Source organism: Squalius cephalus (assembly GCF_949319135.1).
Source record: "Squalius cephalus genome assembly, chromosome: 20".
In the NCBI taxonomy this organism is placed as follows: domain Eukaryota; kingdom Metazoa; phylum Chordata; class Actinopteri; order Cypriniformes; family Leuciscidae; genus Squalius; species Squalius cephalus.
The window spans coordinates 11,918,927-11,946,159 of record NC_137141.1 but is presented as its reverse complement, the minus strand read 5'-3'; the positions used below and the strand labels follow the sequence as shown (position 1 = coordinate 11,946,159).

At 37.1% G+C, this 27,233-nt stretch overlaps 1 protein-coding gene across 5 annotated transcripts in view; it reads right to left on the bottom strand.

The window, feature by feature from the left end:
• npas3 (neuronal PAS domain protein 3) overlaps positions 1-27,233 on the bottom strand; it is a 321,902-nt gene that overhangs the window by 40,574 nt on the left and 254,095 nt on the right. For all 5 annotated transcript variants that reach the window (XM_079853967.1, XM_079853968.1, XM_079853965.1 and 2 more), the window contains one exon: positions 17,842-18,019. In XM_079853967.1, the coding sequence (XP_079710093.1) occupies positions 17,842-18,019 (178 nt within the window). The remainder of the gene's footprint in view (positions 1-17,841; positions 18,020-27,233) is intronic.

The following is a 27,233-nucleotide window of genomic DNA, read 5'->3' as shown; positions in this document are numbered from 1 at the left end:
TCTTAATCAAAGAATCCTTAAAATAAACAGCACAGCTGTTTTCAACATTGATAATGATAAGATATGTTTCTTAATCAGCCAATCAGCATATTATATGATTTCTGAAGGATCATGTGACACTGAAGACTGGAGTAATGATGCAGCGTTGCATCACATAAATAAAGTAAAAAAAAAAATGAACATACAGTCAGAGAGAAAATCATTTGAATGGTATTTGAATGGTTCTTTCATACATTCCTTCATGTTTCTTTTGTTCATTCATTGATTTCTGCATGCATTCATTCATACATCATATAGAGTAAGTGACTGAACAAGAGTAAGACCGATTCTGAATCATTTCAGATAAACATATAAATACAAATAATATCAAATGACTGATCCTCAGATCCTGAGGTTTTGTGAACAGTTGCTTTGCTTCAGAAACCAAAAGAAGTACACTGATTAAAATGTGGTGAAGTAAAAACTACAGAAAAAAATAATTTAACCTGAATAATTTAGTTCAGGCAAGTTCTATATTAGTACTCAATTTAAGCTTGTAGAAATTAAAGTGTAAATATCAATGTTATAAAATTAAGTAAAACCTACTCAACTTACTGGTGTTCCCATCATGCACTGGGGCATGAATAATTAATAAGGTTGCATGTTTCACTGTTTTCCAGCTGTATTTACACCGTTTTATCATTGCTTTTGTTGTAAGGTTTAGTAACTTGGAATTTTGTAACATCTGTTCATTTTCTACTCAGATGATCCGACGAATGTTACCGTGATTGTGTACCAAGTATTGAGATCTCATGTGGATACCATATTACTTCTATTATGTAGATATATTGTCTACATAAGTATTATTTAGTTTAGTTTATGTTCTAAGTAAAGCATACACTTTAAAAGCATGGCTTAATTCAGTGTTATAATATTTGACTAAAATGTACTCCAAACAGAGTGTAAAAATGACTCAATAAACTTTAATGGGCGAGTTAAAGTTACTTATTTTCTTTCTTCATTTTACTTAAGTAGATTTGACTTAATTCCATATGTGAAATTTACTTTAAAACTATTTTTTTTTTCAGTGTAGGTGACTATATGAAGAGCCTCAAAGTTTTACAGTGCATTATTAAAAACTAAACTGAAACATGATTCTTTCTTTCTGGCATCTCGATCTTCTCTTCTTTTCCTTTTAGCAGGGTTTAGTCAACGGCACAAGCAATAGAAACTCTCCATCCTCTTCCCTTCTTTCTCCACGCTTTCCTAACGGATCAGAATAGGCTGTAAAATCATGAAAAATGTGCAGTCCTTATGGGGCAGCGCGCGCACACATATATGTCCACCCAGACATTCATCACTCGCCAGGTATTGTCAGTGAAAGTTTAATTGCATAAACACTCCGTTACTGTCCTGTCATATTTCTTGTCTGGATGGATTCTCTCTCTGGGTTCACTATCGCACAAAACTATAATTGAATTGCTAGCGAATCGCACCGGTGCCAAGGGGAGTGCGGCTTTATGAATAGAATTTGTTTTCTATCAGCAAGTCTGACAAATTGTGTCACGAGGAGGCGCGGGGCCGATAATTTCCCTCTGATTATTGGGCAAAGACCTGTTACCTGCTCGCCGCTTATCTCTGCTGTGTTGTAAGGCCCTAATAAACAAACGTTTATATATATATTTATATATTCGAAACTTGGCAATGAAAGCCTTCCACCTCTGCAGAGGGAGTGCTGTCTAAACACCACAGGAAACTGTGAATAAGAGCAATATTTTGTTCCTCCACTCATCTGAGACGTGGACTCTGGGGTCAAGTGGACTGGATAATCTGTGTTCAGAGCAAAAACACTTCATATATGGAGTGATGCACATGGGGTCTTGAAAATTAAAACTTGTAACATATTGTGCCTGATTTAAGAATATAGATTGTGTTCTTGCAGTGCATGATGGACCAAAATGACACTCACACGAAAGCTGAATTCTCAGCATCATTACTCCAGTCTTCAGTCATATGATCCTTCAGAAATCATTCTGATATGATGATTTGCTGCTCAAGAAACATTTCTTATTATCAATGTTGAAAACGGTTGTGCTGCTTTTTGTGGAAACTGAACCTTTTTTCAGGATTCTTTGATGAAGAAAAGTTCAAAAGAACAGCATTTATTGAAATTATAAATGTCTTTACTGACGTTTACTGAAATTTGACCAATTTAATGCATCCTTTCTGAATAAAAGTTTCATATTTCTTTAAAAATAAAAAAAGTAGTGTACATTTGTAACTTTGTTCAATTATTCATGTGTTCATTCAATTGTTTGTTGGTTCATCTTTGTTTCTTTCTTTCTTTTATCCATCCTTTCATCATCCATCCTTCAATCCATCCATCCTTTCACCCACCCAACACATCCATCCTTTTATCTATACATATTTTATCTATCCATCCTTTCATCCACCCATCCATCCACCCACCCACCCATCCACCCATCCATCCATCCATCCACCCACCCACCCATCCATCCATCCATCCATCCATCCATCCACCCATCCATCCATCCATCCATCCATCCATCCACCCACCCATCCATCCACCCACCCATCCATCCATCCACCCACCCATCCATCCATCCACCCACCCACCCATCCACCCATCCATCCATCCATCCACCCATCCATCCATCCATCCATCCATCCATCCATCCATCCATCCATCCATCCATTCATCCATCCATCCATCCATCCAATAGTTAGTTAATGAACTTTATTTACAAAATGTTTTTCCATTTGAGGAAATGTTCCCAAATTGAGGTTGTGTCTCATTTAGTTCACTTCTCTGGATAATTCCATATGAAAATGGGAAACAACAACAATAAAAATATAGCAATTACAAGTAATATTTGCCTGTACAGCAAAAGTAAACAAATATGTGTTTATGGAGCTGTTGTGTAGCGTTTAGCACATATTCTCCAGATGATGCAAGCTCAAGTCTCTTCGCTACATTACTAATCTAATAAGAGCATAAAAGTCTAATGTAAACCTATGTGTGCTTTTGCTACTTCAAAAACATTTAGAGCAAAAACCCACCGTAGCCTGAGAAACAAATCTGAACGGTCCGAAACAAGAACCTCAGCCCACAAACCAAACACACAAGCCTGATGATGTAGTACAAACAACAAAATCCATAAAACACATAAAACAAAAGATGATCTCGGGGTTCAGTCCTAACCGACCTCTCATCCTGTAGGAGCCAAGCTCAAATTGGGCTTTTCCTGTGTGAAAGCGCCAAGCAGCTTTACGGAAAGACTTTCCCACCGCGCGACTCGCCGCGCACCCACTGCCTGGGAACGGAGGCGTAATGCTCGCCGCCTACTCCTCTCGCCTGATAAAAAGCCCTTTCTGACAACCTTATCAGCCAAATAAGCTTAAATAAAACTGGCTTCTAATAGTCTGGAGACCGCTTGATCCCGCCTTTGTCTTTCAAAGCTCCGAAGCCTTCCTCCTCCAGTGATCTTGCGCTTTCCTCGTGACAGAATCTCAATCTTTTAGGCCGGCTAAGCTGTCATTAGTTTCTTTGTTCCTCTCGCAGGATTGTTTTGCATGTTTCTGTATGGTTTGATACTGAAAGGCTTATGATGGCTGAAGCACTATAGACATTTGAAAAGCTTGATAATGCCCTTTAATAATAGCTGAGATGAGAGGCATAAGCATGTGACTCTTCTGTCCTCAGTGCCGTCACTGAGAATAAAAGACTCTCAGAACGCACACGTACGCCAAAAGCGAAAGATGATGCCGTGAACTCAATTCATTAAAACTAGGGCTGATGATTGATTAATTGCATGATATACCAATTGATACATCACATATATATTTCCCTCGAATGAAGATAATTGAAAGACATTACATGATGGTGACGACGAAGCACTGAATAGACGTGACAAAAAGAGGCTTTAGAAGTCATTATATTGTTTCTGTCCCTTGTGCAAAAGTGGCATATTTACAAGATTCCATGTCAAGTTCATTTTGAATGTCTGAACATTACAATGTTTGTTTTAAAGGGTAATTAAAAACACGTGTAATTTCTGTCATCATTTACTCACACATAAGTTGTTCCCAAACCTGTATGAGTTTCTTTCTTCTGCTGAACCCAAATTAAGTTATTTTCAAGAATGTTGGGAACCAAAAGTTGATGGACCCCATTGACTACCCCTACTATGGAAGTCAATGGCTACCGTCAACTTTTTGATTACCAACATTCTTCAAAACATCTTCTTTTGCGTTTAACAGAAGAAACTATATACATGATGAATTTTATTTTTTATTTTTGGGTAAACTGTCCCTTTAAATTTTCAGCTCTTGTTAAAGTGAAAACATAAAAATGTGCACGATCCAGAGCAAATCAAATAAACTATACATAAGTCCATTAAAAGCATACATAAAACAAAAAGGTAACTTATGAGATGACTCATTTTCACGTTCCTATAATATGTTTTGAAAATAAGCATGAAAGGCACTTTGGACTAAAGAAGAAATTTGAATTATGTTGTTTGATGTCATTTCTCACTTAATATGACATCTAAAAACCTTTAAAAACACAATAAAACTAAACAACAATAATACAAGAAAAAGAAAACAGGTAGCAAAAGTCCCATAATCTTTTTGTTGTAACAAAACATTTCCCTCACCTTCATGCATCACTTTCATCTGTAGAACAGAAATTAGTTTTGAAGAATGTTCAATCTGATCAAAAAGGACAGTATTCAAAGTCTTCTAAAGTTATATGATAAATCACCATTTGCTTTCATTGCATGGAAAAGAACAGCTTGGACATTCTGCTATGAACAAACTTCATTTGTGCTCCACTGAAAAAAGAATGTGCATTTTTCCACTTACCTTTAAGTGAGTTTTTAGACAAGAGCAAAGGACGAATAAAGATCAACACACTTCATCTGAGCCTTTCCTCCACATAAAGACCGCCCAGGATTGATGGGCATTTCTAAATCAAGTTATGTTCTAGCACGAGTCTTAATTTAAGGCTAAACTTAGGGCTTGGTATAAATGAACACATCAGATGATTAAAAACATTTGTCTTAGCAAGCAGGCCAGTCCCTTATTTATGGTGGCTAGTTCATCACGACGCCCAGCTCGGAGCTTTTGACAGTGAATCTATCTGATGAAGCGATAGGCACTTTCATAATTACGGAGTAAGTTATGACGTTTTCCCTCAAGCACGCGAAATTAACAAGCATTAGGTCTTTTACTTACAACTAGCAGGATCGTTACGGCACCAGTGCTGTAAAAGCTACAGAGCTGCCTACAAGTGCACAACACTAACAAGCTCATGTGTTTACATGCATGCCAACTACATGTGCAGCATGACAAAGGCAATGTGCATCGTCTTGGCCGAGGCAAAAATGCCACCAAAAGAGACAAAAAAATTCAAATGTAGAGGCAAAATTCCATTCCATTCCATTCCATTCCATTCCATTCCATTCCATTCTATTCTATTCTATTCTATTCTATTCTATTCTATTCTATTCTATTCTATTCTATTCTATTCTATTCTATTCTATTCTATTCTATTCTATTCTATTCTATTCTATTCCATTCCATTCCATTCCATTCCATTCCATTCCATTCCATTCTATTCTATTCTATTCTATTCTATTCTATTCTATTCCATTCCATTCCATGTCTAGAACAGTAAATAAATATTATATTTGACCAAATGTGATGTCCGGCTTAGGGAAATTGACGTCTTCATTCTTTTATTCAAATATTATAAAAAATAGTGTTAAGGAATTTGTGAGCATATTGCGTAGTTGTGCTTTATTTGTGATAACGCAATGAAACAATTTTTGGGAAAAGCTGTCATACAAAGAAATTATAAACACAGGCAAAAACAAGAGAGAACCAACAAAATATTAATAACTGATTGTGGTAAGTCAATGTATTTTTTTTTTTTTTTTTTTGTAAGTCATGTTAATCATATTTAAAAAATTAAAAAATATATAAAATATTTTTCTCATATTTTGATGGTTTAATCAAACTTGGGTCATTGAAAACAACTATCCCTCCAGACATCACTTTTGCCCACTACTGTATTCTAGTAATGGATTTATTGTGTTAAAAAAACAACTTATTTTTATTAATTAATTTTTTTTTTTTTACGTTTTTTTTTTTTAAATCAAGAGATTAAAAATGAATTATACATTAATTTAATGTACTGTAAAAGTCGTGACTGTTTATTAAATAGACTATAAAGTGGATAATGAAAAAGTCACTGTGTTATTGTTTGCACTCCAGACAGAATCAGAATCACTCACACTGCGCCACAGATCTGACCGTCTACACACCGACAGATTTGTTTATAATGACCTAACAAACAAACATAGATTTCTTCATATTATGTCATTATCTTGACAAAAAAAGACAGTGTGTGTGTGTGTGTGTTTCATATGTCTGTGACTCATCCTGTGGGATTCCCATGAGTAAGACAACAGTAAGACACATTGGACGGAGCTCAACACATCATCTCCTCCTGTTCATCTCCACAGCGGCTATGGCAAAAGAAATCCCCATCTGCCATCTGTGATTGGAGACCGCCACTGGAAAAATCTCGGAATCTGCGTCCCAGTCATGTCTCGCGTAATAGACGCCACTGGAAAACAAATCCTCACAGTAGCCACCTGCACTGCCGTTAGTATTTACAGCTGAGACCAGGAGACAACCTGAGCGTCTGATTTGGCCTGATTCGCTCTATAGATAAGACGACAAAACATCACAGCAGACACTCGTGTTTGTTTTAATTAAATGCACTCCTTCACTGACAGAAACGCAGATGGACAAAAGAATCGGATTTGCATTCTTAATCAAAACGAGGCGTGCCACAGAATAAACAGATCTGACGCTTTGCGGGAAAACAAACTCAAGCTGTGGCCGTGCTTTAATTGTCAGAAAACGCATCTATAGTATAGCCGAAATCCTGAAACTTATTCTTCCACTCTGTGTTCATTACAGCGGGCCGGTTTGTGTGCTTCTGTTTGGATGGGACGTTCTGGCAGGGCAGTATTAAACGTGTAAGCGTAAGATCTCTGAGCTCCTGCGGCTCTACACAGTCACAGATCAGTCACGAGCAGCTTCGGTTAAACACTAGCTCTGTTCCAAACCCTTGGAGCTTCACTACTGTCTACATAGGCAGCCTTTCATAATGAAATGCAACTGATTTGAATTGTTTTTCATGGGAAGAACTCAGCTGAAATTATGTGAAGTGCACAAGAGGGTTATCTACAGCCTTAAACACTATTCAGATCTGCAGACGTGAATTCCATTGTACAAACTTTATTGTGAACAAAACCGTAAAACAAATTGTTGTGTCACGCTGTTAGTCAACCTCAAGGGGGCGATAGAGTTTCCTTCATATCAGAGCTAATTCTAACATCTTACTACACAAAACAGGGTCACATATAAGTTAATGCAAATGCAATATATAACAGAGCTTGAAGTTGTTAAAATACTATTAATGTATTATGAAATACTTTTATTTAACAAACCTATAATTAACAATGAACATTTTTATATTTATAAAATTGACATTAACCTAAATGCAAGATTGGTAAGACTTTTTTTTCTCTTATGCTCACCAAGGTTGCATTTATGAGATTCAATTTTATTACAATTTTAAATAAAGGTTTTCTATTTGAATATATTTTCAAATGTAATTTATTCCAGTGATCATTAGTCCGGTCTTCAGTCACATGATCCTTCAGAAATCATTCTAATATGCTGATTTTCTTATTAATATTATTATCATTGCATTCTTGCTGAATAAAATAATTAATTTCTTTAAAAAAAATAAATAAATACTGATCCCAAACTTTGGAACGCTAATGTACATCAACACATTTTGTAAGAAAATTAGTTTTGACATTCCATTCCATTCCATTCCAAGAGAGAACCAAAAATATAAATAACTGATTGTGCATAGTCAATGTATGCTTTTTTTCTGTCAGCTTTTTGTTTTTCTGTCAGCTTTTTGTAACTAAAAAATAATACTAATGAATCATTTTATGTTATCATATTGACGTACTGTAAAGTATTACCAATAATTTAATAAATGCAGAAAACAGTTCAATAACATTTAATGGTGAATCATGCACAATAAGAACATAAAAAACTCTAATTTCACATTTGTCACATGATAAAGGACACAATTAGCGCGCACACAAACGCGTTGTGTTTTCATGTTTTATGGGGACTTTCTATAGTTGTAATGGTTCCTATACTGTACTGTACAAACACCTAAACACAACATTCACAGAAAGCTTTCTGCAATTTTAGACTTCACTTAGTATGCTTTATAAGCTGTTTTCCTTGTGGGTTTCCCAGGACCACATGACCACACACACACACACACACACACACACACACACACACACCCCTATTGCCGCTCCGAAGGGTGAAGTATTGGAGCTCTGGAAGTGAGATGAATTGAAGAAATGTCATATGGGTTCAAACGTGACCCCATTGGCTGGGTCAGCCTGAATAAAATCAATATGTTTGAGCCGCAGACCTCAGGAACTTCAGATTTCAATTAAAACTCCTCCAATAGTTTTGGTCACGTGATCACTCCTGACTCCATTGATATCCCATTTTCCGCGAACCCAGGTGTTTGTGTGACTACGTGGACTATATTTTAATAAGTCTAGCATCATTTGTTTGCAAATGCCACTTGATATTGTTTGATATTGCGATGACATTCATATACTTCTAAGAGAAACATAAGTATCCTAATACACATTGCATGAAGAATCCAAATGCCATAATAGTGTACACTACCTCCCCCCACACATACAAAATCTAAACTACACTAGTATCTAAAACTGTGTGTGAAACGGATGAGCAACACAACTCTTCACAGGTGTGTTAGGCTAATGCGTGCCGTCCGTGAGCGCTAATCCCATTATTTGTATTCTGAGCCAGTGCTAACTGCTTGTGCGACCCCAACTCTTCTCAAGGACGCTTCTCTATATGTGCCAAACACCTACGACAGAGCGGGATTCACCTGGGAGGATTCTGGGTAATGCAGACCACAGAATCCCCTGATGACCCAGACAGTGGACAGCAGCCGTTGAGGTCAGCGACCTCGGCTAGATGCCTCTGGTGTCCTGAGAGCCCCGCGGATGAATGAAACTCAACACATTTCACTGCAGAAAAAGAATCATTATATAACTACGGTCTTATACGTATGGGTAAGTAGAACTAGAAAAATGTAAATCTACAAAATATTGCATTATTTTTGAAAAACATTTTGCCCTTTGATGCCATTTTGAAACCTGTGCAAAACTGACCATAGAGAACTTTCAAATACAGATCAAAGACTGTATTTTATGCAGTAAATATTTGAAATGTCAAGAAACTAACTCTTTCCCTGCCAACATTGCCAGCCATCACCAGCATTTTTATATCATTTTCACAAAATTTCATGGCCCCCAGGTTATTATTTTATTTTATATCTGAACATGAAATATATATAAAAAAGAACAGAGCCTCTGCTTTTAAACAACCCCGTCACCGTTTTCACAGATTCAAGTTTTTTTTTAAGTTTACAAGGAGATGATAACGGTATCGTTTTCAAAAACGTGCACTTTTGAAACCTACTTCAAAGTTTGCGTTCTCAGGCCACCAAAACGCAGTTGTCATGTAAATGAACGGCCAAAATGCATAAAAAGTTTTCTGTTTTCAGTTGAAAACCGAGTCGAATAAACACCGAAGTTCATAATTAATGATTTTACAACAGAAAAGATTTACTTTCTTCTACCTGCTGGACAGCCAAAACAATTTTTGTTGTATTAATTTCTGATTATCACTGTAAAGCTGCTTTGAAACAATCTGTATTGTAAAAAGCCTTATATAAATGAAGGTGAACTGACTTGACTTGTAAAAAAAAGTTAAAGGGATAGTTCACTTTGAAATTAAATTTTGGTATGTTTTAGCTTACCTGAAGGGCATCCAAGATGTAGGTGTCTTTTTTTCCGCAGTAGTTTCAATTTTGATATTTTTAGGTCAAACCGTTCTTGTCTGACAGTCATATAATGCAGGTCTATGGTCACTGTCTCAAAGAGCATGCACAGAGTCCAAATTAAAACAATTCCCCATCGTCCAAATTAAACAATTCCCCATCGTAAGTACACATTGATGGCCTAAGACACGAAACGAGCGGTTTGTGTGAGAAAACGAACAGTATTTATATCGTTTTTACCTCTTACAACACAACCACGTCCAAGTGATCTGAGGGCGCGGGCGCTTCCTGCTGTGTGTCGTGTGCGCAGACTGGTGCATAAATATATATACACTAGATTCCGCATTAAAGACATTCGTTCCAATGAACTGCCGTAGCCAAGGCGACCTCTAGTGTATATATCTATGCACCAGTCTGCGCACTTAATTTGGACTCTGTGCATGCTCTTTGCGACAGTGACCATAGACCTGCATTATATGACTGACAGACAAGAACGGTTTGACCTAAAAATATCAAAATTGAAACTACTGCGGAAAAAAAGACACCTACATCTTGGATGCCCTTCAGGTAAGCTAAAACATACCAACATTTTATTTCAAAGTGAACTATCCCTTTAAAACTAGTTAAAAAAAAAAAGTTTATGGCCAGCGAATTGTAATTCTTATTACTAAAATAGTAAATAGTAAATGATCTCAATTAACCGCCATTGGCTGGAGTGGAGCCTCTTCCTTTTAACTGACAGCTCTTTTCAGAACACAAGCCTCATCTGACAGCGTTGCTGTGTGAATATGTGTTTGTGTACAGTACAGAGTGTGTGTATGCATCAAAGACAGCTGTGCATGTGAATGTGTGCGTATGTGCTGGAGGTTTTACTCTGGTCTGACAGGGCTAGATTCAGAGGCCTTGTGGAAAAGAGCTCTATTTGCATTTCAAATGTCACCCGCAGCAGCAGACACCTGTTAAAGGCTAGAGGAGAATCCACACAAATCAAAGGTCTGACCCTGCGGGAGAGTCCGGATCACCCTGCCCACAGAAGACACCCTGAGCCCTGCGCTGGGACCACACGCTCCTCAGTCCATCATCCTCACATGCAGCGCTGCCAAAGGTTAATTCTGATGTTCTTTCCTTTATTTATAGTATCTGATTCGTTTTATCAATGTTTAATGCCACATCTCTTGTTTCAGGGATGTACTGTATGTTGGCATACATTATACCGGTCACCATGTGTCCACTAAAATGGGGGTGAAATCAAAATATAAATGTATTTATTTGCCAAATAAATTAATTTAATAAATTAAATGATTATGAAATGCTAAATTCCAGATTTAAATTATGATAAGCTGCATTCAAAGATGTAGAGTAACATCTATTTATCTATCTATCTATCTATCTATCTATCTATCTATCTATCTATCTATCTATCTATCTATCTATCTATCTATCTATCTATCTATCTATCTATCTATCTATCTAAGTTCTCTCAGTCTATCTATCTATCTTAGTTCTCTCAGTCTATCTATCTATCTATCTATCTATCTATCTTAGTTCTCTCAGTATATCTATCTATCTATCTATCTATCTATCTATCTATCTATCTATCTATCTATCTATCTATCTATCTATCTATCTATTTTAGTTCTCTGTCTATCTATCTATCTATCTTAGTTCTCTCAGTCTATCTATCTATCTATCTATCTATCTTAGTTCTCTCAGTCTATCTATCTATCTATCTATCTATCTATCTATCTATCTATCTATCTATCTAAATTATTATGTTCAGGTATGATTGAGATTCTTACCGTTTTTGTGTTTAGGAAAACAGTTATTTTTATAAAATGATATAATCTACTACCACTGCTACTAATAATCAAAATAAATAAAAAACACGATCATGAAGACTTTTTGAAATATGAAGTGAAGAGTACACACCTCCAATTGAAAAGGTATTTTCTAACGTTAGCCATTAGATGAACGGAAAATATCAAAGAATGCTGAATGAATCGCTCCTTTAAAAGGAATGATTAGGTTAAAGAAACTGTAAGTAAAAGCAGTGTGGCGATAGCCTGGCTCCGCCCTCCTGCGTACTTCCGCTCAATTTTATTTCCCTTCAGTACTACGTCTGGGATTGTGGTGTATTCTTTGGTTTTCTCCGATCATTTTTTTACCGGTCCAATCAGCGAACAGAGGGAGTGGCTGAGAACGATGACGTTGAGGTCGTGCGCTAGTTTGAGTATAGGGTTACGTCACGACCAAACGTTAGCGATTGGTTATGGCAGATCCAGAGTGACTCTGGGCAGATCCAATAGTTTTAAAGGTCCCGTTCTTCGTGATCCCATGTTTCAAACTTTAGTTAGTGTGTAATGTTGCTGTTAGAGCATAAATAATATCTGTAAAATTAAAAAGCTCAAAGTTCAATACCAAGCGAGATATTTTATTTAACAGAAGTTGCCTACATCGAACGGCCCGTTTGGACTACATCCCTCTACTTCCTTCTTTAATGACGTCAGTAGAACAGTTTTTTGACTAACCTCCGCCCACAGGAATGCTTCCTCAACTCTACCGAAATTCGTTTATGTACTTGCGCACTTCTAATAACTTACTGTGTTTACTCAGCTCTTACGGTGATTTTCTGAAGTAAAACTGACGCTTCATCTTTTGTGTGATGTACAATAAACTTTATTAAACTCATCAGTACATGTTTGATCATCATTCAGACAGCAGACTTGTAGGCTATTAATAAATAATGGATACATAGCCTACAAGCAGATGACAAATACGTTATAATAACCGTAATTAAACTACTAAACTATACCTGTTTCATCTCTATACAGCACTCTGACTCTGTAGGCATTATTGTCATAAATGAACACCGTTACTGAGAGTTTCTGATATTATCATCATTCCGTGAGATGAAATTGTCCTGAGAGACTGTGCGCGAGCTCGTGAGGCTCCGCCCCCTGTGTCGTGCAGCAGAAGCTTATTTGCATTTAAAGGGCACACACTAAAACAGCTAGTTTTTCTGAGCCCCAAAAAATGACAATTTAAACATGCTGTAAAAAATGATCTGTTGGGTATTTTGAGCTGAAACTTCACATACACACTCTGGGGACATCAGAGACTTATTTTACATCTTGTGAAAAGGGGCATAATACGGGACCTTTAAACTTCAACAGAGTACCCGCCTACAAGGAAGCTAACGCTTGTCAATGGAGAGAGGCCAGACTCTCTGTATAAATGAAATGTACGAGAGTCTGGTAGAACCAGGCTAGTGTGGTGAGTGATGTGCTCTCTTATTTGTTTCCAAATTCATCTCATTGCAAATGAAGCTTGAATCGTTTTCTTTTATTAACGCACAAACGGGAGGCTTCTTTTCATGCTCATCAAAAGCCTCTTGTTGACAAACAGCAGGATTACGATCTTCAAGAAAAATACCGCCATGTTTACCGCTTTATTGCCGGCGTGTCATGCCCTTGAGAGAGAGATGGAGCCAGTGATGAAGGAAAACACGCTCTCCCCTCTGCACTGCCAGATATTTAAAATAGGCTGTTGATAACACAATTTACTCTGCAGGTTGAGCAGATGAAAAAAGTGACATTCATAGGCAAAAATAGGAGGGAAAGAATTAGTGTAGAGGCAGGACACACGAACATATGAGGGAGATGAGAGGAGGTGAAACGCTCGACTCCACATTAAACAGCTCAACCTGCCATACGTTCAGAGAGAAAGAAAAAGAGAACAAGAGGGAGATTGTGTGTCCAAAGGAGGACTATAAAACCTGGAGAAAGAACTATTAGCATTCCCATTCATCTCAATGACAGTGGCTTGGCTGGCGCATCAAAGACAGAGGACAGGGAAATGTAAAAGTTGTAATAGTAAATAACTATGTCTTGCTTGATACTGTATATTGTCTGTTCTTTTGTGTTGATTATTTTTTATGTTGTTGTCTTCCTGCCTCGGGACTACAGGTGAAAATTAGCATTTATGCTATAACCCGGCTCATTTACAGTCTGTACAGAAATGTTAGATTGTTCATTAATGTGCACTGTCCCGAATAAATAAATAAATTAAATAAATAAAAATAAAAAGTAAGAAAACTTCCAGTGATATCACTCTTGACCCGTTGGGCACATTTGAAAAAAAGACGAAAAAAAGTGTTGCGCTCCCCTAAGAACCTTTGCTTTCTTTTGCAAAACACTGGTGTTTTCTTGCAAAAGTATTGCGTTCCTCAAGAATCTTTGTTCGCTTACAAATAGTGTAAATTTCGTTAACGAAAACTGTGACGAGAAATGTTCGGCAACGACCTTTATGCCCATGACTGAGACGAGATGACACCAAGATCATTAAATGTTAGCTGTGATTATATCAACATGAAATAGCATTGACGGAAAAAGACAAGAACATTTTTTTCTTTATTTTTTTCTAAAATTTTACCAAACTTTACCAAAATCGTTTTTTTTTTTTTTTTAGGAAAAAAGAGGAGATAAAATATCACATACTGCTATACAGGCATCTATGAGCGTTCATGCTTGCGGTTGCCAGATGTCAAGAGTTTAAATCCCCATGCATTCAGAGCTTTTCTGTTCATTTTCTACCCGGTGTTTTACTTAATCTTTGCAATCTGGCAACCATGCGCACACACTCTTTCTACACTGCAGAAGAAGCGCGGATGATCTGAAAACACAGATAACATGACAAACAAGTAAGCTGGAGTTTAACGATCTCCGTTAAGATATTCTGCTTAAATGAAAATGTCATTCAGTCAATCTGTGTTCTGTCACGAGCCGCTTGCGCTGTTTAGGGCGACTAAATCTGTGATCAAAGCTTCCCAGTGATGAACTGTAATAAATCCAAACATGGATCTGGCATATGTTGTTTGTGATTGTGGTTGCTGAATTTGCTTTGAAGTTTGAATTTTTGAGAGAAGTTTCTTGTTTTACCAGTTTTCATAATGAAAAGAGCTTTCATAATTTGTGTTACAAACAGCCTAAAATAAATCAGGAAACTAAGTGAGGTAAAATAAACCATGACATTCTCTTGATTTGTGCTTATGTGAAAGTGCAATAATTCTGATGAATGTAAAAATAAATTTAGCAAATGACAACAATCGTTGCGATTATAATCGTAATTGTTATTATCAGTTTAACCATTATGCAGCATGACGAAAATGTAACTAAGTTTTCATTGACTAAAACTAGACTAAAATGCCCAGACATTTTTAGTTGACTAAAACTTGACTAAACAAAAACAGGACAAGGTTGGCTAAATATGACAAAAGCTGAAAAGTGCATTTTACAACAGCTGACAAAATGAACACTGCTTACGAAACACTGGCATTCTCTTTCAATACTATTGAGTTCCCCGAAAACTGACAAATGCTGCCTTCGGAGGACGCGTTCCAAGGTCGGAAGGCATGAAGACATGTCCGAATGCAATGCTAGTTTCACTTCCTGTTTCCTGAGATACCTTCATTTGATTGATTTTTGAAGGCAGCATATATGTATCCTTCGCTGACTTTGATATCCCACAATCCTGTGCTTTCCATTCTGTGACAGTTGAGCTAAAGATGGCGTCTGAAAGTTGTGGCTCGTTGTCAGTTTGTGCGTAACTGTACATTTTTGATAAAGGTTTTCCACTTACGATGTCATTTCTAGCGAGAAATTACTATTGTAGTCATTAAATATTCACTTCGTCTTTGTCGAAGCTCGCTCTATTTTGCTGTTGATCATTAAACCCATACGCTGCCTCAGTTTCATAAGGAACCTTCGTGCACAAACGCTGCCCGCAAAGTCATTGCCTGATAGGGCAGCGAGGCAACAAGTCAGCCGCCTAAGTTTTCGGACGCAGCCATAGCTTTTCTGCCAACCTCATATTATTTACACCACTAAAGTTTTGCGAACGGATGCAAAAGTTTTTCGGCGAATGCAAAAGCAGTGAAATTCCTCTCGTCTCCTTTTTTCTTAATCAGCGTGTCCTTTTAGGGGATCCGTACAATGCAACAAAATGAAAGCAAATGAAAGCGGTCTATACTAACAAGCTTACAATTTATACAACGTCATTGATTGAACGACTTTAATCCATGCTGCCCGACTGGGTGTAAAACGCACTTTTTTGTCCTTAAAAATAAGCCCCACAAACTTGTTGTACAGAATGTGTCTCCGGTCCTCATCATTTATAAATGAAGCTCTGGTGTTTGAAGACAGACCGCGGTGCCCTTTATCTGATTGTAAAGCACATCTTTAATGATTCTGTGTACACAAAAATAAATCTCAGCGTCAGACCAACCGCCTAACCATTGAAGACCCTTTCGCTCACTCCCGAAGAGAAATTAACACTCAAACACACACACACTTTGAGTCTGCCAGAGTGAAATTTCTGCCTGGCTAGAAAAAAGAAAAAGAAAACGCCACGAAAAGGACAAAACCACAAATGTGGAACTTCAATTAATTTAAAGCTCCAATCAGCAAAGAATAAATCCTTGGCAGATCTAATTACTGAAGCTCTCGGAAGACCCGGGCCGACCAGCCAATCTCCCTCATGTTTGAACAGCTTGATGAACTCGGGGACTGATGGATATCAAGTCATTTTGTTTAATTTATAAATGGATTTTCCCCTAATACTTAAATTATCATCAGTACAACACAATGAAAATGGGAACATTTGGAAGGCAAAGTCTATAAGAGGCCTGAAAGGAATTCCAATGAGGAATGTCACCTCTTTTCATTCGTGCTATACAATTCGTCTAATTAAATTCGGGAGCAGGGTAAGCCTGTGTTACAGTGCTGCCGTCACACGGGCCGCCCCTGGAGAGTTCGGGCCGAGCGGAAGACACTCATCAGGCATATCATGTCACACATGCCATTAACACACACTTTTGGCATCCTAAGGGCCACTCACCGCTTGGTGCAACACATAGTAGATGCACTAAAAACTTCAGAAAGCAACATGGTTTTGAGTATAAATAAATAAACAAACTTAAAAAAGTATGAATCTGGAGCTTCAAGATCATTGGATAAAAACATTTGAAGCATAACTCAAAGCAACTGTGTAAATTAATTGATTTTTTAAAAAGATTTATTTACTTTTATATTACAGCTGAAAATATGACTCGAATGCTTAAATCATTTTGGAACCAATCAAGTATTCAAGAATCCAGTATTCCAGAGATCCATGCATTAATAAAATAAAATAAAATCGAAGGATCCGTTTACACGACACCATTTTCAACTAAAAACTGGAAACTTTTTATGCGTTTTGGCCGTTCACAATCATATACACCACGACGGCGTTTTGGTGGCCTGAAAACGCAAACTTTTGAAAATGGGTTTCATAGTATATAATTATACCATTATCGTCTCTGTGTAAAACTACAAAAATGTGGATTTGTGGAAACAGTGACGTCATACGTATGCGTATTATAGTCTATAGGTGCATAGTGCTTCTTTACAAAGTGACATCGCCAACTACTGGCCTGGCATGAATAATACAGCGTTTTTAGTTGTTTTCACGGATCTGTGTGAAAGGGGATCATTTTGACAATGTTGCCGTCTGTACGCAAAAGACGTTTACGTTTTTAGTACATTGTTGTCGTGTAAACGTACCCCTCAAAGTGCAACAACAGAAATTTATCAATAATCCATGTATTAATAAAAAAAATTAAAAATAAAAATACATCTAAAAGTGCAACAATAGAAATAATCCAAGTATTCATAATTCATGTGTTAATAAAATTAAACTAAAATAATAAAATAAAAAAGTTAACTAAAAATAAAATAAAACGCAAAAACAAACTTGGGAGATTACTACATAAAACACAAGTCTATGATGTTTAACCTTTAACATGATCTTACCTGGCTCAGGTGTCTCAGAGTGAGAGGAAGAGGAGGCAGAGCTGGCCCCGTCCTCGGCCCCGCCGCCCTGAGAGAGGAGCCCTCTCCCCGGAGGAAGCTTCATCCCCAACTGCTCCGCCATCTCCACGTGATCGCCCGGGTGAACGTAGTCAAACACGCTGCTGCCCGTCAGTTCCACCTGCAACAACACCAGCCGGACGCCTGTATCAGTTATCTGGGTTAAAACCAACATCAAACTAACAAACTAAACTTGTTGTTATCTAAAACTAAAAACTGTTAATCGTTTTCATAAACTGAAAAAAAAAAAGGCATAAAATATAAATATTAGATGAAAAACTTAAACTTAAAATAAGTTAAGGTTCCATAAAAAAGAAATAATACATAACAGCACAAATTAAATCTTGCCAAAACTGAAACTACAGTTAAAAACTTAACTAAATATATTAATATAAAATGAAAAACAATAATAATAACAAAAAAAAATAAAAAAAATAAAAAATAATATATATATATATATATATATATTTTTTTTTTTTTTTATTATTATTATTATTACATTTATATGTATTTTTATCACTTTTATCAAATGTGCTCATGTATACATTTAGTATGTGTGTTGCCTTGGAATCAAACCCATGACACTGGTGTTGCTAGTGCAATATTCTACCAGTTGAGCTACAGCACATTGCTCAACAGATTATTATTTTATATACCCTCACATAGGTAAAATGTCATGAAACTTTGATTCATATACGATCTGTTTCTCATTATATAAAGTCTTTTATGTCTTATTCATGAAGGTTAGTATGAAGTATTCCCCAGTTATCTTTTATAGTGAGCTTAATGTGCTTTTCTGTAACTGTAGTGGAGCTAAAAGCACTCGTGCTCTTTAAAAATTTGACTTCATTCCTCCCTGGAGAGGTTTCCTTCTGCCCGAGACACAACTTAATGCTCTTTAGATAGAGCTCGTCCAAATAATCAAATAATTAGCGTGTGCTTGTCTAACCTTTAAACACGCTAATTTACTAAGCAGGGGGGAAACGGATTTACTGTTGCTAACTGGGGATGACAAGAAAAAAACAACAGGCAGTTAAGTATCTGTGGCTGTGTGTGCTTCTTAAATATGCAGTTGTTGTGTTTCAGTAAAACTGGTGCTGTTCTGTGATCAGGTCCACGTCTACAGGGACCTGCGGATTACATGAGAATAATCCCTTTAATGTCCTATCCCTCAAAGCAATTTAGTGCTTCACAAATTATTATTCCAAACTGAAACAATGAAGAAAGAGGCAGACCGTTGACACAGACATGGGCTTGTGTTACTTTGGGACAATGCTGGAACTGTAAAACAGAATGATGCTGTGTATTCATTGTTCAAGTAAGATTTAGGATATTCCTTCTAGATGTCTCTGACTTCAGCCCATGCAGCTTTCTGTTGTCCGATGGTCAGAAGGTGATGCAGAAAGAAAAAAATGGCTATGCCAGAACAGGTTTGCAGGTTTATCAACAGGCAAGAACATGTACAGTGATTTCTTTTTCTGGAAACATGTATAAAAGTAAATTGAATGTGCGTAATAAAATAAAATAAAATAAAATAATCCTTATTGAAAATTTGGAAATGCTGCCTTGGCGACTAACTTAAGTATGTTTAAGTTTAAATACTAAAATTTCTAAAACTAAAATTGAAATAAAAATAAAAAAAGCTAATTAAAAATAGTAAAAATGACAAAATTACTAAAACTTTAACTCAAATTTAAATATTAATACATTCTATAATGGTATAGAAATAACACTTTAAAAAATAAAAAGGAAAGCCAAGGTTGCAGATTGCATGCATACAGCATCCATGCACACAATATATAAGTCAATCACTGACCTAAATATATCATCCAAGGGTATCCAAGAGCAGAATATTCAAAGGAATGTATACTGAAGGATTTTATGTACAACTCTACAGTTTGAATAGAACAACTGAATAGAATAATAAGACAAAGAACAATAGCCACAGAAAACCCATGAAAACAGAAACCAAAACAACTGTGAACAGGACCACCAACAGCTCTCTTTGTCTCTTTTTTAATGTTTGGCCTCTCAAACACTAGAAACCAAACAGCGCATCTGATTTTTTTTTCCTTCGTCTTCATTTTTTTGTATCTGGGCATCAAAAAGCTGCAGGCACAATCCAAGTAAGACTTTCTGGATCTTTCTCTGGAAGACTAACATTCCACCGATACCCAGTAGACCAAAGAATTGAGGATTCTTTTTGAAGAACTAAAGAGAAGGGGTTGAGGTTTTCAACCGGCTTACAGACAACTGAAGTCCAATCCCAACAAAAAGAAGAAACAAGCCATTCAATTTGAGGAAAATAAAATAAAATAAATCAGATCAGTTTAACCTTGAGAGTCCAGCAGCTCTACATATGAGCTTTACAATAAGGTCTCATTTGTTAATATTAGTTAGTTAAAATGAACTAAATATGAACAATACTTCTACAGCATTAATTCATCTTAATGTTAATCTCAACATTTACAACTACATGTCTAAGATTAAAAGTTGTATCTGCTAACATTAGTTAAAGGGATAAGTTCACTTTGAAATTAAATTTTGGTATTTTTTAGCTTACCTGAAGGGCATCCAAGATGTAGGTGTCTTTTTTTCCGCAGTAGTTTCAATTTTGATATTTTTAGGTCAAACCGTTCTTGTCTGTCAGTCATATCATGCAGGTCTATGGTCACTGTCTCAAAGAGCATGCACAGAGTCCAAATTAAAACAATTCCCCATCGTCCAAATTAAACAATTCCCCATCGTAAGTACACATTGAAGGCCTAAGACACCAAACGAGCGGTTTGTGTGAGAAAACGAACAGTATTTATATCGTTTTTACATCTTATAACACACCCACGTCCAAGTGATCTGAGGGCGCGGGCGCATCCTGGTGTGTGACGTGTACGGAGACTGGTGCATAGATACACTAGATTTCGCATTAAAGACATTCTTTCCAATGAACTGCCGTAGCCAAGGCGACATCTAGTGTATATATCTATGCACCAGTCTGCGCACACGTCACAGAGCAGGAAGCGCGAGCGCCCTCAGATCACTTGGACATGGTGGTGTTATAAGAGGTAAAAACGATATAAATACTGTTCGTTTTCTCACACAAACCGCTCGTTTGGTGTCTTAGGCCATCAATGTGTACTTACGATGGGGAATTGTTTAATTTGGACGATGGGGAATTGTTTTAATTTGGACTCTGTGCATGCTCTTTGAGACAGTGACCATAGACCTGCATGATATGACTGTCAGACAAGAACGGTTTGACCTAAAAATATCAAAATTGAAACTACTGCGGAAAAAAAGACACCTACATCTTGGATGCCCTTCAGGTAAGCTAAAACATACCAAAATTTAATTTCAAAGTGAACTATCCCTTTAATGCACTGTGAACAAACACTTTTTTATTAACTAACATCAACAAAGGTTTAAAAATGCTGTAATAACATATTGCTCATTGTTTGTTTATGTTAGTGAATTCATTAACTAGTGAGACCTTTACTATTGTATTCTATACAATATTTACAAAAATTCACTAAAAATATAAAACAAAAACCTGCACTAGCCACTGCTGGTATCAATAATCACAAAATGGTCAAACATCTACAAATAATAGTAGATGGACAGCTCAGAGTACATCACCGGTTGCCATCTTGTAGGCGGCTGCTGTTTGTTTGTGGCTCTCAGTGACTGTCTGTCTACAACTCTGCATAGCATGAATCGCGCTGATGACATGTGATGTCGTGCGCGAGCAGGTGTGGGGAGGTATGATAATACACATTTTTAGAGGCAGGTAGGACATCTGATATAATATACATGTTTTAACATTTAGACTAGGGGTGTAACAACACATCGATAAGGATCGATGCATCGATCAAAAGTCTAACGATACGATGCATTGATGCCACGCGTAAAATATTGGTATACAGTACCTTTATTTTGACACACGTAACGTCCATCTACGCATTTCACCCAAAGCACGCATTTTCGTTTACTCACCATACTGTCTGCTATACTGTCTTTATAACGTTAGTTTTCGAAGTAGACGCCTGACAAGATTGACTGAACCCTAAACACGTTTTGTCACAAAAGCCAGTTTTGTCCACTGTCAAGGTACCGCTAGTTCATGTTTTACAGCAGAGACCGACAAGCACCGTTTATTGTTTGTGAACACAACTCGATAAGTCAGCGCTCAGTATTCAGGTCAGGTGACAAGGCTGTTGGTCACTTTGAAAAGACGCGCTAGCTGAGAGGAGTTTCGTCAAAGCTGACTAAAAGTGATCGAGGATGGATAATTTCAACAAAATTTATGAACCCGTGATATCTTCGTCGGGGCGTAAAAGGAAAATAAAAGCTGAAACTTTTTCACAGAACCTTGTTAGTGGTGAGGGAAAAGCTCCCTGTATTGCGTGTAATCACAAAAACAAAGTTTGTCAGGTGTCTGTAGCCGCGTTTCCAGTACCCTTCAAATTGCGCAAATTGAAATTGCGAATTGAAAATACGCTCAATGGAAACACGTCAATTCCGCAAAAACTTGCTTTTATCGCAAAAAAGTTTTTCCGCTCGCATGAGGTGGTTTTTCAGGCAATTCGAAAAAGAATTATTTCGCAAAACTGCAATGGAAACAGTTTTTGCGCATTTACAGGTCACCTGACTTAGAAGGCGCGGTGTGTTTGGACAGCATATGAGACGGAGTTCTTTATTGAATTCATAAAAGACAAAAGAATGACAGAAATACTGGATTCTAAACCTCAAAGAAATGCCACAATCAAGACCTCGGAGCAGAAATGAGTGAGAAAAACCCAGAAACACTTCATATGTGCCGCTCACAGACACAGTATAAGGTCTTTCCTTGCCATTAATGCTTGGATAACATGCCTACGTTTCCTTCCATTAATAATAATAACATCTAGTGCGGTACGTGGCTGTGATATATATATAAACTTACCAACGTCCGTTGCCATGATTTTTGGAATGACTTATCGCGAGAGGAAAAAATGACGTTTTAGTCGCATAACATCGGTTAATGGAAACGCCGTCATTTCGCAATAGTTTTTTATCGATATTTAGAAAAAAATCGCAAAAGTTGTGCGCGAATCTTAAATGGAAACGCGGCTTATGTCAGCTGAGGAGATGAACGTTACAAAGATTAACCGAGTGTTATATTAGAGTTATCTGCTTTTGCTAAAAAACATACTTTCAATGAACTTTAATTTTGTAAGTTACCTGTATTTTTTTTGTTATTATTTCTTAATCAAAACAGCCCAGCTGCAGTTTGATTGATATTACTTGGAATGCACAATAATAATAATAATAAAAAAAACATGATTTATGAAAATGAACAAGAACGAAGTTATCTGTTTTTGCATATTAACTCTTCTGTTGTAAATGTCCCAATTGGGAGAGGGTGTTTTCAAAGAGTTTAATTAAACGTTCATTTTATTTATTTTGGTTGCATTTGTGAGTTAAAAAAATGCTAATTGCTAAAAAAAACTAATATAATATCTAAATATCGATAAATTGATCGATATAGCCCTGAATCGAATCGAATCGTATCACAGAATTTTTGAGGTATCAGCAAATATCGTATCGCGGGCTGAGAGAATCGATATCATCGTATCATGATGAACTGTCCGATTTACACCCCCAATTCAGACCACTTATATTATTGATTGCTATCAGGATGTAAAGAGTTTCAACCAGTATAACAAAAAAGTTTTTTATAAAATAATTGCCTACCCTACCTCTAAAAACTAAAAGTGTCCATTTTGATTTTAATGTTGATTTTAAAGTTAAAAAATGTATGACAACTTGTCAAGTAAGTGACTATGGTAAAAATACATTTCAATAAGTGCTTAAAAAAATCAATGATGAAATGTAAAGCTGTCTCTCTCTCACATGCCAGAGCAGGCAAACCTTTTGTATCCATTATAATTCATGAACATGGCCCAGCCGACTATTTTAAGAGTATTAGAATGAGCCCATTTTTCAGCACAAGTGGCTGCACAAAGCACTCGTCTTGCCTTAATCTCTGTGATGCGAAGATGGGCGAACAATGCGCAGAGAAAATAATATCAGCTCTAATACTCTGTGTGGCGGCCGGAGCGGTAAAGTGTTGTCTGTAACAAGAGACGAGCAGATTATGCTCTGTGATTGCAGAAAGGACACTTGGATTACAGAAGGAGGTTTTGCATTGTAAATGAGGCCCGGCTCGCTGGAGTGGGGCCACGGACGGAGCCCACCAGCAACATGCTTATTTTGTAGAAGGTCACTCAATAAGAGTGCCCAACACCCCCCCTCCCCTCCCCTCCCCTCCCCTCCCCTCCCCTCCCCTCCCCTCCCCTCCTGGCTTATTAAGACTGACTGGCATGCATTAATGAAATCACCTGATTTCACAAACATGAAGAGAGAGAGAGAGGAAATGAAAAAAAAAAAAAAAAACTCTGATGTTTTGCTTGATTTTAAAGAAGGAAGCCCTTAATTAGAAAGGTTTCAGAAATGTCAGCTATTGCCTATTACCTGTTCTGCTCTATTAAAGCTAGAATACCCAGCTGTCAAATTTCATCACATGATGGGCGGTTTCATTCTGTTTCTTGTGCTTAATTTTCTCTTTCCTGTGGGCGGAGCTAGAGGCGGGGTCAAAGCTCCACTGACCCCAGCTGAAATGTTTTGTTGTGTTGTGCCTGATTAGGAAACGTTAGCCCCAGCCTCAGACGTCACGTCCACGGACTGTTGTCTGAACGTCTGATGCACATGGCACACAAAATTGGAAACACTTCAGGAGTTTCGAAGTTGTCATCTGAATTCTACAGGATTTCAGGGAGAAATGTGTCGCTTTCTTTAACAGTCCTTTGGAAACAAAGCTGTCGTGAAGCCAAACCCCCTCATGGAAGAAGAACGCCATCGTGTATGTGAAGTATGTAAAGTTCATGGTATAGACTCTTTAAAATACGTCCAAGAGTTTAACACACCTGTCTGTTATTGTAGGGACATCGACTTTACATTTCAACTGCCCTAAACATAATGCAGAACAAAACTAATTGCGATTGGTTGCTTTACATGTCAGTCAGACGGTCTCTGGGCGGTCCTTGCCCAATAAAAACTGCCATGGAGTTCAGGCCTTCTGCAGTCAGTCTGAAGGACTGGCTACGCGAAGATAAGAAATGGTGTAAACGCCCAATAAACAGTTTTAAACTGGTTTATAAGTTACATTTTATTAGGCCCTTTCTTCATCATAAACCTCTGCTAATATACTTGCATACCGTAAATATGAACAACTATATTTTTCTAGTTAATAAATGTAATATTTTATTGTATTCAATATTTTTACATTACAAAATTCCAAATAAATATAAATATCTATATTTCTTTCATTTGATAAAACATATTAAGCATGTTAAACACTAAAACACTAAACTAAACAAAGCTAAAGTTTGTGACGCTTTAAATAATAAGCTCTTGATTTTCAATGACAGATTAATACTGGTACATGAGGTTCATCTGGCTCACTTCTGGACATTTTTCCCCCTTTTTAAAAAAATCAATCCTTCTCTGTTTAATGATTGAGCTGCTCTGGAAGCACTGACTCCTCCCCCTTCACCCCACCCTCTTCTGCCCTAAGCCCCGCCCTCTCTCATTCCTGTGTCTCTGCATAAAAGGAAGCATCGCCTCCCTCTTTTTGCTCCAGCGGTCTCTCTTGCCCTGCTCTGTGAAGCTGAAGAGGCATGTCAAGTGTCACTGAACCCCTCCAAACGGCAACAGGAAGCTGCCAGCTCTCGTCTCTCACATTATGACACAATTACTCGCTGGCATCAAACACGCGCCGCCACAGCTCTCACCTCACGCTCCCTGCCAGTTAACCTGTTTGGAGTCCAGGAACATTTTGGCCCCGTCCATGCATGCAAATCCACAATCATGACTCACTCCTCAGATAAAAGGACTGCTGCAAGTGCCGCTGTGAGATAGCAAAGATCTGATGGTTGAAATGACCGCTAGCTTTTGAGCTTTGGCCCTTAAGTTGCTTGTAAATTGCTTCTGATTTTTAAAACATTTGTGTGCGCACGCTACCATAGATTTTTAAATTCAATTGTAAGTGCAACTTACCGAAAATAATCAAATATATCAAATATGGGAAAATCAGCAGCAGCACTATTAAAAACCTAAACATGGGAAAGACGTAAACAGAAAATTCCCCTGGGATGGAAAAACACATTAAACACATTTGAGGGGAGAGAGTAATTCCTTTCAGTTCCTTAAAATGTCAGTGACTTTAAAAAAAGTATTAATCAAATAAATTGATGTTGGCTGGAGGGTTCAGAATTAATTAAGGCATTTAACGCAAATGTGCTAAATGGAACATTATACATTTCATAGCATGTAATTACTCTTTTAATAAATGATTCATGTTATATTCCCATCAATTGATAACACTTGTGAATCATAAAGCAATTCAGAGAGAGCTTGTCTGGACCCTGAGATAGAGCTTGTGGGGTTCAAATCATTGGTCCTTCTGTTTTTGTTCCAGCTGGGAACTAACAGTGCCGATTAAATTATGCAAACCCCGCCGCACGAATAGCCAAGAGCTAAAACCCCACAAAAAATCTGATGGGTTGTACAACAGAGCTGAATACGAGAAGCACTTATAAAATATTACCAGTCTTTTAGGTGAGAAACTTTTTTCTTATAACTTTTTACAACAAAATAAAAAAATAAAAAAAGATTTTATATATAAAATATATAATATTAGAAAAATGTAAATAAATATTAAATATATATATATATATAGAGGTGTCACAATATTGTGAATCAATCTATATATTTCTATATATAAAATAAAAATATATTTTTTTATGTGATCAATCATGTAAAGCTACAATTAAAAAATATATTGTAAAACATTGCATTGTAGAGGTGGAGCTCGAGTTACAGTCGCGAATTTAAGGACGTGTGACTTGCTTGACTAAATGAAATCGACACATTTTGAATATCTCTTTCCTTTCTTCATGCTACTCATTACATCGACCACAGGCCACCCTGCTTTCTAAATATCAGCATCAGCCATGAAAAAGCCATATCGCTGGACCACTAGCACAGACTTGACTATAAATGATGATTGACACGACTACAATTAACCTCTGCTTTTCACGCGGTCTCATCCATTAGGGTTCCCGGTAAATCATCTGATTACCGAGCCTATAAAACAATAATAGGGCTCCATGAAAGCGCCACTATTGTTGTAGTGGACACGAGAGAGGAGAGATATCCCTGGAAAAACAAAAGCCGGCAGTGGCTTAAAGGAAGGACATAATTAAGGGCCAATCGGAGCTGTCTTGTGTGAGCAGAGA